This window comes from Ptychodera flava, chromosome 5, assembly GCF_041260155.1.
Source record: "Ptychodera flava strain L36383 chromosome 5, AS_Pfla_20210202, whole genome shotgun sequence".
NCBI lineage: Eukaryota > Metazoa > Hemichordata > Enteropneusta > Ptychoderidae > Ptychodera > Ptychodera flava.
Window position 1 is genome coordinate 6,570,496 of NC_091932.1, and position 14,429 is coordinate 6,584,924.

The 14,429-nt window shown below is 38.5% G+C and overlaps 1 protein-coding gene across 3 annotated transcripts in view; it reads right to left on the reverse strand.

The window, feature by feature from the left end:
- Positions 1 to 5,165: 5,165 nt before the first annotated feature.
- LOC139132875 (otoferlin-like) overlaps positions 5,166 to 14,429 on the reverse strand; it is a 56,627-nt gene continuing 47,363 nt past the window's right edge. For 2 of the 3 annotated variants that reach the window (XM_070699231.1, XM_070699229.1), the window contains 7 exons: positions 13,625 to 13,812; positions 12,788 to 12,832; positions 11,999 to 12,189; positions 11,422 to 11,600; positions 10,881 to 10,981; positions 8,993 to 9,209; positions 6,537 to 6,717 (listed from right to left, as the gene is read on the reverse strand). In XM_070699231.1, coding sequence (XP_070555332.1) covers positions 9,029 to 9,209; positions 10,881 to 10,981; positions 11,422 to 11,600; positions 11,999 to 12,189; positions 12,788 to 12,832; positions 13,625 to 13,812 — 885 coding nt within the window. In that variant the 3' untranslated portion in view covers positions 6,537 to 6,717; positions 8,993 to 9,028. Of the gene's footprint in view, positions 6,718 to 8,992; positions 9,210 to 10,880; positions 10,982 to 11,421; positions 11,601 to 11,998; positions 12,190 to 12,787; positions 12,833 to 13,624; positions 13,813 to 14,429 lie in introns of all 3 variants that reach the window. The other variant, XM_070699230.1, reaches the window with a different exon arrangement.

Here is a 14,429-nt window from a genome sequence, read left to right on the forward strand (position 1 = left end):
GCCTTCGTTTCGGCACGTCGCCAGAGCTAATGGCTTTACCCAGGCAAAAAAATGACGATGAGTCATTACTGAGATCGGACGTGTCCTAATTCATAATATAAGCTTGCCTACGTTCCCCAGATACATCGGACTAATGTTTATTGTTCACAAGTTGTGAGAAGTAATCTAATAAATGACTAGAACCGTCAAGCACCGCAAAGCGGCTAGTTCATCCTCCAACCACAACTATCGGTATTTTCGAGGTATAGCTTAAACTTACTTGTATAATTAGGGTTATCATACGAAGTTTGGAGGGTACCGACTGATGTTTCCGTATTTTGGCAAGTAGCGCAGCAACTTTATCGTGCCTTCAACAAACAGTTTTTGAATTGCTCTGAGCTCCGGTCAGAGGGTGGAGATTCCAAACCAAAGCAAGGTCATTCGAACGTAATGTAAAACAATCGACGAATACCCTGGCAACGTTTGCCGATAGGGTCCGAGGAGAGGTCGGCATATTTTTTCGCGTATAATCCGGGGGAGTTCAAAAGAGTTCATGGGGGATGTCGCCCGATCGACTGTCAAATTGTATGACATCGCAACCATTTCCAAAATAAAACGACACTGAAACCCTTGGTGAGGTACGTGAACGTAATCTTTATTCACTGTGATTACGTTCAGATGCTATGATGAAGGTGCATAAGCTTACAACGCGAACTTTACCGAGTTTGACCATGGTTGACCGATGTGTAAAACACAATCACTGCATCAGAAAAAGATGTTCGTTTTTTTCGGCTCCAATTAGTCCGGAGTAGGTACAATTTTGGATGTCGGACTTGAGCAGATATGCTAAATATATTCAGAAACGGACATAATAATTTGGTGTTCTGCATCATAGGTTGGGATTCTGGGAACAGTTTTTGAATGTCAGACATTGTATTGACCGACATAATATACCAGAAAAAGTCGTGGTTTTTGGTAGTTTTTTCGACCCTAATTTCATTCAGAGCAGGATCGAAGAATTTTGAGTGTGGAACTTTGTTGCATGTCGACTCACATGTAAAATGTTAACAGAATTGGACGTATTTTGGGGTTTTGAGGTCGTAATATTAAGTTGGATGGAGAACAGTTGTCTCTTATCGGGTATGGATAAGCTTAGACGTGAAACATACCGGTAAAACAGGTAGTTTTTGGCCGCAATGCGTTTTGAGCGGAGACACTTCCGTATGTCGAAAACTGACTTATTGGACTAGGCTTCAACCACCGTCCCTCCTGGGTGGAGGGACGGTGCTTCAACAAACATTATTGTTACGGTTTATTGTTGACAGGTGGGAGTGATCATGGGTTTTGGAGAAGCCCAACAACGTCACTATGTAAATTACGCAACGCTGTGTCATTCAAGGGTTTATGCAAATAGGAATGCAAATGTGTCCACAATGTTTACAAAAGCTCCCCGATTTGACCGGGATAGCCACGTGCATATGTTTTGAATTTTAACAATCGTGTATTACACGGAAACAATTACTTATTATGAATGAGCGACACAGCTCAATGATGGCCTTGATTTCAAGGCGTATTCTCTGAGAATTTCGAAAATTTGACAGAAAAATGACCAATTTGGTTAAGACATAAGATAAACGATGGCACGCGAACTGGCCCACAATGTTCATTTTTGTTAAAATCTAACACATTTCCGAGTATGTTATGGTTTCAAACTTATCGTCCACTCAAAGGCTATATATTACACGGATTCAAAATTTATCATAAAACAAAAAATGACCAAAATCACTCAAGGAAGGTGGGTGTACCCCTTAAAAATACTTTGTGCCCTTATCAGTTAGGATTCCTATCCAAATTTCTACGAGGTGAAAATCGCATTGCGGAGACGGCTAATGTCACAATTATTTCAAATTTCATGAAAAAAGTACGTTTCCGCCAGAAAATGAACCGTCTACCTGGCGGTTTGTGTATTCACATAAATTAGTGTGATGGCAGGTTAGCCTATGACGTCGGACTGTCAAGTACGGTTTCTTTCAGTTGCCGGGAGGTGCTAACTGATCCTCGTTAATTGGGATTAGCTGATAAACAAAGGCTTGTTCCAGATCGATTATTCTCTTTTGTTCACTCGCCAGTTCCTTTCCATGATGGGTAGACTGGGAAACTACTCAGAGATTCGTAAATGTAGCGATTTTGTCGGGTGGTAATACGTGTTTTAACAAACGACCCGGTTCTTCTTTACAGTGTAAATGTTTTGCCTGATTCCGGCAGTATGTATGTAGTGTTCACTCAAAGGGGTTTGTTAGCGTATCGAGCCCGATACCGTTTTCATGTGCCGATATCTGATTAATCAACTCGACAACATATCCGATAGCCAAAAAATCTCCACTTACTCAAGTTTTCACGTCCGTCGTTGTTTCTTTATCCGCACGTCAGTGTCTTTTGTACTGAACAATGTAATATCGTATCGCGCAGTTACCTCCATGATCATATTTTAATTTTGCAGTCAGTGTTCGCATTTTCAAAGCTTGCTCTACTTGAACGATTGACACAGTGACAATGCCATTTCCAAAATGTGAATGAGAGATCGACCAATGCAAAATAGATGACTCGGAGCAAAGCCAGCGCGAAAAGAACTGACAACGTCCGGTGCGGCAAGCTTATGATTAGCTGACCACAAGTAAAATTGACAGTTATGGCTACTTATTAAATTTGACCGCAGTTTGGGCTGTTTCACCTTTTGTGAATTGAAATATCTTCCGATGCCGTCATTGATGCAAGCGACGATGGCGATGTCACGATCCCCATCCGAATTTCCCCCGACGGTTGAATCGTGTCTATCCGAGTATGAATGATACCCTGTAGCTATGGGTAACCGACCATTGCCGAACAATGCCGAAGATCAACCGAGTAACGTTCCCGGAATGGCAAGGCTTGGTTATCACGGGTAAATGAAAAAGCTGGCGTTGAAAACGTTGTTTTCGTGCAGCTTTGTCGGACTTGGTCAGGTTCGTAGGCAAGCCATAGGGTTTTGAGCAAAGGCATTTTGCGGGTTTTTTTTCATAATTTGAGTCATGACGTCGCCATTGTTGCAAAATTTCAACACGATCTTGTAGTAGCTCATCCCACAATTACGTTGTCACACGTGCCCTTGAAGAAGCAGGAATCAGCAAGTCGAAAGAAACAATTGCAAGTTCTGCAGTTTAAGACTATATCTCGGGCGACTGAATGGCTATGTCGCTTTCGGTAAAGTTAATGGCACCGACCTTGGCAAAATGCAACTATATTCTATAGGACTATCAAAACAAAATAAAGAATCGGCAGTTCCGATTGCAAATATGTCTGCATGCTCCACCTCCTATGTTTATCTGAAACCGAGTAAATGGCCATTACAGGGCAATCACCTCCTCCAAAAAGAGAACTACCGTAAACGCATGTCTTCATGCTTATTTATCCGATTCATTTCCCAATCATAACGTCAACCCAAACTTTGATGAATAGTCGAAAATCTGAAACAGGGATTTGTAAAAACTCCACGTTTACAAAAGACTGAACACAATAAGTGTTGTGAATTACGAAATAAAGTTGCATTTAGAGAATTTAAATGGGTTGCTTCGGTTAGGTGTGTCGCTTTTATCTTGTTTGCTGTGCAATCAATGTGTTTTAATATTGACAGCACAAGTAGGGAGAGAAATTTGGCGTCAGTTTTTCGAAAATTTTACATCCGAGCGAAAAATGCCTTTGATACGAAACAACCGGATTGCTTCGGTTTAGAGATGTGTTGCGCTCATCCTTGTTTGTTGTGTAATCAATGTGTTTTTTGTTGACAGAATTAGTAAAGAGATAAATTTTGCGTCAGTCCCTGCAGTTTGGTTCATGAGATTTTGTGCTGCGGACCAGTCTATATACCTAACTCATGCACATTTGTTGCGTACCTGGCATTTTCCCAGCATTTAAAATTGGATCTGTGGTGTGATCATCTGAAAGTTTTGTGTTTTGTGCGTGCCAACACTTGATAGCTAAGGCTAATCAGACACACATTTAATCACCTTCGACAGATCAAGCTGATGAGGCTGCACGTGTGGACAACGAACCATGTGGCCATACTGTATATTACGCTTGTCACTGATACTTGTCTTCGCATCGAAGCATAGACCCTCTAAAACACGTCTATGATCGAAGTAAATAATCACTCACATGATCCATGAGTGACAGCTTTTTATTTGCCCCTTTGCATCAAAGCTGAACCGCGTCACGGCATTCCTTGCATAAATGCATATGGAATTAGCTGGTTACGGTTGTCGCCTGGTAGCGTTGTTTGCTTTTTGCTTTTTCACATTGATCCTGTTAGTCTGAAGTGATAAGTCGACTACATTTGTGGTCATAAAGCTTTCCCCCCAGATTGAGCGCTCTATATAAGAGCTAGACTGCGCTCGATTCCCGATAGTTTCGAAACCGACGTTTGGTATGCAGTGTAAGATTCCTTTTACAGACTGCCTGACTGACAAACATTAAATGTTGTAATTTATGAAACGTGTGTGTTTCACGGCATATAGCCGTTCCGTTGGTTGAAGAATACTCGAAACGTAGGCCTACACATTGTCCCTCCACAAACTGGCCTACATCATGGATGTAAAAAATAGACATCCATGCCTAGATAAGCTCACTCTTTTAGCGAATATAGGCTACAGTAGAAGTCAGGTCTCGCTGCCACTCTCTACATTAATGCAGCGTGGAGGTAGCATGGAGGTAGCATACCTCCATTGATAATGCAATCATGAACTATGTCCTGTAAATCCCAGAAAAAATCACACGCGCAGATACGGATACCTAGCTTATGTTACACTACTGGTAAATGACGTTATGCTAGCAAGTACTTCGGTTTTACAAATACAAAGTTTCGGCAGAATTTTGAGGTTGTGAACGGGCTACGAGTATTTGATTCAACATTACCGACGTGGCCCTAACCGATGTATAAGTTGGGCTTAACCATGCCGGTTAAAGGACATTTAAGCCATGTCGTATACGTCGGCCTACAAAGCGGATAAGCTGACGGTTAAGTAACGTATCGGTAAGTAAACAACCGACGGTTCTCTTCCGGTCCAGTCGGATCAGCCATTGAACCGGTGACGAACCGCTGACAAACCGTTGCTAAACCGGAAGTGTAAACGGCTATTTTCATACAGTAATAGACTGTTTGAAATCCACTGAAATTAGTATTGCTTTTCCAACGTGATCAATGAATGTTAAATGAGAACGAATTGCAAAAAATTGAATCTGAAAGACTTGTGGAAATTTTGAGATTTTGTTTTGATGTGACACGAAGCTGCAAGAACTTGTCCAGAAAGGCAATACAACCGATGAAATTTCCATCGACAAAAATATATGCTGTATTTTGAGCATACCATCGAGGATTAAGTAAACATAATGTCACCTGACGCATGCGCAGTAGAGCGTAATTGTAATCGTCTAGCTCTTTTTATGAAGCGTAATTTACCGTTAGAGATATTTCGATACTGAAGCAATTTAATACAGACTTTCACAGGACTAAGTTTTGCGTAAATATTCAACAATTTCAGAAAACCATGATACAATTCGGACTTTCCCATTTCACAAAGAATTTCTATTCACCGCAGTAATTAAAAAAACGATCATCATCTTGTGTGACTTATGCTGAAAACTCTACCTGTCAATATATACTGTAAATATTACATGTAGATGTATATTGTAAATATATATATATATATATATATATATATATATATATATATATATATATATATATATATATATATATATACCGCGAGTGATACAAATGTTGACGTATATCGCAAAAAACAACATAAATACAAATACGTTACATAAACTCAGTGAAAACTCGATTACTTAAAGGCTCATCAAACTATACGATTGGCTAGAGACGTTTGTTTCTAAAACTTTGCCAAAAACGTTCTTAATCATCTTAATACTTGGTCTGTGATCACTGAAGTTAAGGATTTTGAAAATGTTTTGAAAATGATGATATCGCCAAAGCAACTAATTTTGTTCAAAAACTCTGCAACTAACAAGCTCGTGTAAGGTCCTTCATCTGGCGTTTATTTCTTGACCCTACTCGTACTTGTTTACTTGTTTAAAGTTATAAACACTGAAACACACGCTGATGTTGATGGTGTAGGTACAGGCTAGATGCCTTAATTGAACTCTAATGCATAATACATTGTAAAATACAAAAGTAATGATTAAAATTACAATTTTCATAAATTTTGCTAATTGAACATTCATACAAATTTCACTGACATTTCTAATCCAATTCGTTTCAAATGGCTTGTGGCCTAAACAGTATAGACGACGTATGCCATCTCCGATAGACTGATAAGAAATAGCTACAAATTATTTCTCTTTGGTAGGGTAGACAAAATAAAGTATACAAAATGCACATAAAATTCCGTTATGCAATATGCCATAATAAAGTATGGTAAAATGTAATTTATACAGTGATAAGTGAAAATGTAAATAATGGGTAGGAAATAAAAGCTACAATTGATTTGCAATAGTTAAAATCTTCAGGCACCGATGATTTTTTTCATGCTGTAGCCTGGCATTGAATATAGAAACAAGACTATTATGGCAAGAAGAGCTGTTATTATGGTTAATTTTATAAGTATTCGTCTCAAGCGAACACATATCAGGAATTGCAACGCCTTCAGTGGACCCATTAAAGTAATGAAGGAGGCATCAGGACGACTGTGGAAGAAAACAAACAAGAATTTAAGAACTAATCCACAATTGAAAATCACACATAGTATTACACGTTCACCAATTACATGACACAAGAATGTTCTTACGCATGTATTAAGTGTGTAACATTTATACATTTACCACATTTATAAACACATATTCCAGAAAACAAATGCATAATATTCATCGCACATAGGCAGGAACGCAAACAATTAGACATACATACACAGGCGCTCAATACGTCGCTTCTGCTTTAAGCCTCGCGTTGCATCACACGAGCCTTGAGAAGCCACGTGTTGAGCGCCTTTCTTTACATGTGTACGAAAGATGTGTTTTAGGTTGTGCTTGTAACGTGATACAATTATGCATAAGGTGGCTTGCGGTGCGTGCTTCGTTAATGAACGTGGATATAAATCCAGAAAAAATGAAAAATGTGTGTCAGGGTTGCTTTATTTTGTGAATTTTCAATGTAACTGTTTTCAGTACATTGACTTTGATGGTTGATATTGAGGTTCCGGGTAACACGTTCAGTATCGGAGTAATTCACCATGTATGACCACGGAGGTAGTACACAGACTATTTGCTACCTCATTGGGTAACATGGTAGGGACTGCGAATTAGAGTTAGTGCATTCTCGCAGGCCAGAGCAATAATTTTCGCTCCGCTGACCTACGCAAAAATCAAAAATCAATTTTCGGCGTTGGGTGATAAGACTCGCCGAAGAGGGCGTGGTGTACGACGATGGAGTTAGTGTTGGGTGAATGAATTTTGATCTACCGGAAAAGACATTCAAAACAGCACCAGTTCCTTGTCAGCGTGGTACCATCCAGGACTGTGTTTTGCAAGCATGACTTCATCATGTCAAATGTAAATGGACTTGCGTACACCAATTCAGTAGTGATAAAAGCTTATTCTGATATTTGTTCTCTGTCTAGGCCGTCTCTGTCGTCAGTGCTGTTACTGCTGTCATCGATGTCACTGGTTGGTGTTGTAATTGTTGCCTCTGTTGTGCCCTATTGGTACTAGTGTTCCAAGTCAGTACGGTCAGAGTTGTAAGTGTATGTAGTGCTGTGTTTGTCGGTCATTAGTTTCAAGTCTGCCGACTACGGTGGTACTCAAGCTGGGACAACTGTTTCAAAGTCATTAGTCGACAGTCGTTGGTCAACGCATTTGTATGTCGTTGGCGGTCGTGATTGGTAGGGGGCTGTCAAACAGTTCAACGGACTGTCTCGTACCAATTTTTTTGAATTTCCCGATTTCATGAAGTGTCTTACAGTGAATTAAAACTGTATTAGCTTTTTAGGGACAATGTTGTAGTATTTCGTTTTTGTACTATTTAATATAGGCCCCAGGTCAGGATAAAGATATGGTTTATCTCTGTATGTTTCTCACTATACCCAAAGTATCCAGCTTTTCTGACCTCAGTTCTGCCCGGAACTATTTCAATATTTCGCTTACACCCACTGCTGGGCCAATTTGTGACGAATTGGAAGGCACGTTTATATCGTTCACGAACAATACTGTATATCCCTGTATACGACATATTAATGTTGCACATACCAAGTGACTTCATTACATTTCGCGATCGAACCGTGCAAGTCATTGTGCGATAAGTGCCTGAACGCTGACGCTACTTTCTAATCGATGTCCTTGAAGATATCGTAAATATTTAGAACTATCTTCTTTGCCATAGAATTTCTCTGAATTGAATGATTGGATAAAACTACAAGGTAATCGATACTACCACATGTTTACGAGAAGTATGGTGATGTGAACATGATGTTCAAACAATCTTATAAAATGATGGGTTTATTGTTTTTCCTCTGGCTTGTTGACGTCATGTGCATCAACAGTTTAATATACAAGTTCAATTTGAAAGCATGCCTCTAGAATTTATGAAGTGAAAGTTAAGAATCATGTCTTTACAAAAACACATTTCTCCAACAAAGAATTGTTTGTAATGATTAAACATTACAACAAAGCTTAGAACGGACAGAAATCCACTACATATAAATAGACAAAACATGGCCAACAAAAAGACTGAAAGATATAGAAGAGCTATGTAAGTGGTTAAATTGCACGAGTACATGCCATTGACTGCCATGTCCAAACTTTAATAGGGAAGATGTAAACAGAGTGGATACAGCAGGGAATAGTTGTTTCTATCGGTCAGCTAAGATGAGAGGATTATAAAAGGTTAGGAAGCGAACATGATCAACAGGTGTGTATTGACGTCACACTGAAGGTGGCGGTCGGTAACCGAAGCGTGTGTTTTGAATACCTTGATTTCATGGATCTTGGTTTACACAAAGGTCAATCAGACACCGAACATCTTCTTAACAGTGTAGCCAGGCATGGAGTAAAAGAAGAGGCCTAGCAGAGCCGATATGAGTGCCATGATCATCAGTTTAATGAGCAACCATTTCAAACGAACGCAAATGAGATACTTGAGAGCTCGCAGTGGACCCATGAAGAAGATGAAGGAACTATCTGGTCGACTGAAAGGATATAAATAGATCATGCCTTATAGATTGCAGTAGCTTAAAAGCGAGATAGCTTAAATAAAAGTTAGATCAATCTTCTAAAGACAACTGGAAATATGAAAGGCCCGGAAGAATGAATCAGAATTAAACTTTGCATTGCATTAGGAAAGGCTGATGGGTTGAATAAGAAGGAAAGCATAGTGAAGCTTTCATTCACAAAGTGAATGCACAATATCGCCCATAAAAACAAAATACTGCTGCTGCTCACCCATGCAAACATCTAAAGGGTTGCTAAACTGGAAATTTGGTATGTGTTGTGGGTCTTCGGGTGAAAACTGTGACAAGTTACCAGTATGGCGGGAAAGTGAAATTGTGCACGGTGTCGTTTATATTCAGGTGGCCCATGCACAATTATTTATTGTTTAGCTAGTTTAACCTTGACAGTAACATGTGTCATGACGATCTAAAATGGACAGTAACAGTCGTATCAAGCACCCACAACTTTGTAACATATGTCACATGATGCCGACGTAAAAATATGTAAATGACCACACACTCAAAAAAGCGTCGGTAATCCTCCTCTTTGCGAAATGTTGTAGCATTTTTGTTGTTCACCATGTTTGACAAGGTCAAGCGATCTTGAATATTTAATCGTAATCAGTCAAAGGCGGTATAAGGCATCAAGTCTGCAACTTTGAATGAATGAAAGTCGTGCCCTTCTGGGCAAAACATCACACTTATCGCTGCATGGTCATTTAGGTGATATTGACGACTGTTGCCGAGATCGAAACTGTGATAATGTCGCAATCTGACATGGTGATTTCCATTAATTACTGGAAACAATATGCATCATCAATTATTGATAGTTATCCCTCCTATCGTATCAGGACTTGATGAGTCAAATATCAAGGTAATGAAAAAGTCCATTGCGATTAGCCTACTACTGCACAACAAAACTAACATTTTACAACTTCAGGTAGAACGCACCTCGGGGACAGACATTCGGACTCTCAAACTTTTACAATTCTCTTCTGATATACCACATGTGGGGGTTCATTTTAAAGCTCTTGGTGAAAGAAAACTTTTCTCCGGCCTAGTTTTTCGAAATTCGAAAATTTTCATTTTTCTCCATAGAGTTAACACAGGGATGGCGGCCATTTAGAATTTCAAATATCGGTAAATCTTGGGTAATTTCTCTTTCTAGTACCAAAATTTGCACGGTGACCCCCTATTTTTATTCTTGATTTTGAAAGAGAATAATTGAAAGATTCCTTGAGGAAAGTTAGAGCAAAAGTTTAAGTGTTTCACTTTCGAGGTGCATACTACCTTAAAATCAGACATAACTTTGGATCAATGCGTAACCCAAAAAGTTCGCTTCTGCTTCCACTACGATTGCTTGGTCAGAAATTTTTTGAATTCTTATCGGAGACCTGTTAATTTCTATTATGTTTTTATGATACAATTAAATAAAAACGCTAAATTGTAATCACATTAATACTTGATTGAAAATTTGGGTAATTTTATCGCAAACTGAACGCGCCCCTTCCTTATTTATCAAATTTGGAATCTGTGTTTTGAGATAGTTGATCTTTTCTGCGCTTTACGAAGTTCATATCGAACCAACGCGAGTATTGCACTTCCATAGCCTTCTTCGATATTACATCTATTGATAGACAATACGCTTACTTAGGTTTATCCAATGGTTCTGGTTCTTTACGTGCAAGGCCAACAGGACTTTTCTCAGATTCTTCTTCTGTTACCAAGATTAATTCTGCTTCGACTTTACCCTGTGTATCGATCAAAAGTGACTGGTCAAGTAAAAGTTCCCCTTGTTATGTCCAATTCAATTTCAGATTAAGAATTCCAATTTTCTTTCCGAATTTAAAAGACCGTTCAATGTTTTTAAACTTGAGACGAATATTCTTTGATGTTGAGCAATTTTAAGTGAAATGGGGCGCTAGTGGATGGGATGGACTGTAGAAATCAAAATTTATACGACAAGAGGATAAGCTAACACGTAAAACGTGAATATATATCCCCAAAAACATTTAACCCACAACAATTTCTTTAAAAATGTGCGTATCGGCTGTATACATACAGGAATTCAACACACAATAGTAGTTAACCAAATGACGTAAAACCAAGCCCAGTAAGCATTTTCAGTATGAACGACAAACTATGTTCGTTAATGTGAGTTCAAATTACTGGAGTAACTGTAGGTACGCACTGTAAGTTCGAGTTCTTCTTGGTCCTTTTTCCTGGCAAACGGCCAGAATCCTTTCATTCTTTTCATTTTGAACATGGACACTTGTGGCACTGAACCGTCTGTCTTTAACATGTTTAAGGTGCAATGCTTGGAGTCCTTGGCTCCTCGTGGAAAACGATTCAAGTCCATAATAATACTGCCTGTAAGCCATAAAAATATAATATACAATTATAGATACATAATGATTAATGTTCTCTCGCTTGCATTACTTTAAATTCACATCAGCTACTGGTTCAATATATCAGGACAAGGAACAAGTAATGTTTTATGAGATATTTTCATGTGGTTATTCAGATTCTGTTCGACTTTGAGCAAAATTCGAAAATGTGCCTTTTTTAGACTTCTTCTTGTTACATACATGTTAGATGCTATCACCATTTTACACTCTCTGATGCATTGCAGCGATCAAAATCCTTGCACACAGAGACTGGAATTAATTTGTGAACTGTGTAGGGATTCTACAAATTATCGACGATGTTACTATGGCAATAGTGTCTACAAAAAGACCTCATAGAGCTATGTTTTCAGGAAGACTCACCCAGGATATCATCACTGGAGAATGTATCGTTATCCCATACTTGTAAATTTAGTCGAGGTGGAATCTTATATTCCGTTTCATCCAGTGCATACTTGGATTCCTTTTTGACGATGACGATCTTCTCCTCCGATGAGAGGTAGTCAAAGCGGAATACAAACCTCCAGTTGAAGTTACCCTCTCCGGTTAGTGACCTTAAACGAAACATTCAACATTTTCATTGCCCTGAAAACTGATGTTTATTGATTCTGATGTAATGCTATTCGGAAGGTTATGAACATCCCTTACGGTAGAATGCGCCCTGGGGAAAGATATTTAGACTCCCTTTTCAATTCTATTCTGATCTACCACTTGTGGGGGCTCATTTTGAAGGCCTTGGAGAAAGAAAAACTTTCACCGTCTTCGTTTTTTAAAAAGCGAAATTTCATTTAGCTCTGTAGATTTTACACAGGGTTGGTGGCCATTTTGAATTTCATATCTCGATAAATCTTGGGTAATTTGTTTCTCTAGTACCAAAATTTGCACGGTGATCCCCAATTTTTATTCTTGATTTTGAAAGGGAATGGTTGAAAGATTATATGGGAAAGTTTGAGCAAACGTTTAAGTCTTTCACTTTCTAGGCCTGTACTACATTAATTACGATTTGGCATACCACATTATTTGTCCCTTCTATCTCCATTACTTTGGATTTTGAAGTAGCAGACGAGAATACGACGAAGAAATCATGATACATGTTTAATTTGATTGGCAATGGCAACATTATGGACGCGATCATAAGAAAATTATGCATACCTGTAATGGACATCTGTACTTTGGACGTCATCTTCATTTAACCATCTGTGATTAAAAAAGTCGCATTTTTAGATAATAGAGATAGAAAAAAAACAGATAAATAAAAAACGGAGATTACTTTTCCTGAACATTTAATTGCAAGTGTTGAAGATCAACTATAATATCAAAATGGTTTTAACATTTCAATATTGGTCATAGCTTCACTAGGTGAATAGAATAGTATGGTGACACGTTAGAAGTGTGTGTTGGGAGGGAGAGCGGGTACTCGCGAAAGTGAGATTAAATTTGTAATAAAAGTAAGCAAAAGGAAGCTCGTAGAATAAGCGAACATCACTTGAAAATTACAAAATGAATTGAAACGTCAAACTAGCCGTGTAAATACGTGTGAGCGATACATCGTAGTATTAGCCTATCTGATAACGCGCATATATTAAAGGGAATGTTGGTGAAAAAAGTTTAAGAAGTCAACCTTTTGCCATCGACATAATACCATGTTATGTGATATAGTGAAGTGCAAATCTCAACAACTACAGGACCTATTTTAAGTTTTCATAGTAAATCATGGTAAATGTTCCAAATTTGTTATTCTTGGCAAGAAAATAGCAAAGTCAATTTTGCTTGTAAGAGTGCTGCACTGAGAATCTAACCATAAGCGTGTAACAAGAGAAAAAAGTCCAAGAGTAACGAGAAGTACTGTGAAGAATTCAATCGACAACCAGTAGTAATATTTCAGCACAAGTAATGTACTTATGAAAAAGCTACTGTCAAGTTTCATCTGGTATTTAATCCCCCCCCCCCAAAAAAAAAATAATGATGCAAACAATGAAAGTGCTTTACCCTTTGACGTATATGTCACTCATCTTCTCTCCCGTTAGGACGGAGCTGTCCTCCAAGATGACGTCATAGGTATTCCAAATGATAACTCTCAATTCATAAGTCTTTGGTTTCCTTGGAGTTATGTCCACCGGGGCAGCAGGAGGAGGCATGTCCAATGGAAACATATCAATCCACATTTCTAATTTCCCCTAAGAGTCAAATAAACTTTTGGTAAGATACAGTTATGCCATGCGATCCAGTGAATTCAACACTTTAAAAGGACATCAAAACTTTTGGTTTTCAAAATATAAACAATTATGTAAGTAGGTAAGTCAGAAAGTAAGTGAGTAATGTATTTATGTATAGACGGATGGATGAATGGATGGATGGGTGGATTGATGTACGTACGTACGTACGTATGTATGTATGTATGTATGTATGTATGTATGTATGTATGTATGTATGTATGTATGTATGTATGTATGTATGTATGTAGGTACGTACGTACGGACGGACGGACGGACTGACGGGCGGACGTATGGATGGATGTACGTACAAGTAATGTATGTATGTATGTACGTACAGGTACGTATACGTATGTTATTATCTATTATATTTTTTTCTTCCTCTTTCTTTCTTTCTCTCTTTCTGTCTGTCTGTCTATCCCTGTTTACCGCTCTAAAACCCTTGGTCTGTATAGTCCAAAACTCACAGATTACTTGATGTGTGCCAATAAAGGGTATATTCAGCTGTCGGTCACTCTCAGCGAATTAATCAACTTGGTAAAACTTGGCAGTTGGTTAGAACAAAAACGTGAGGTCTTTCA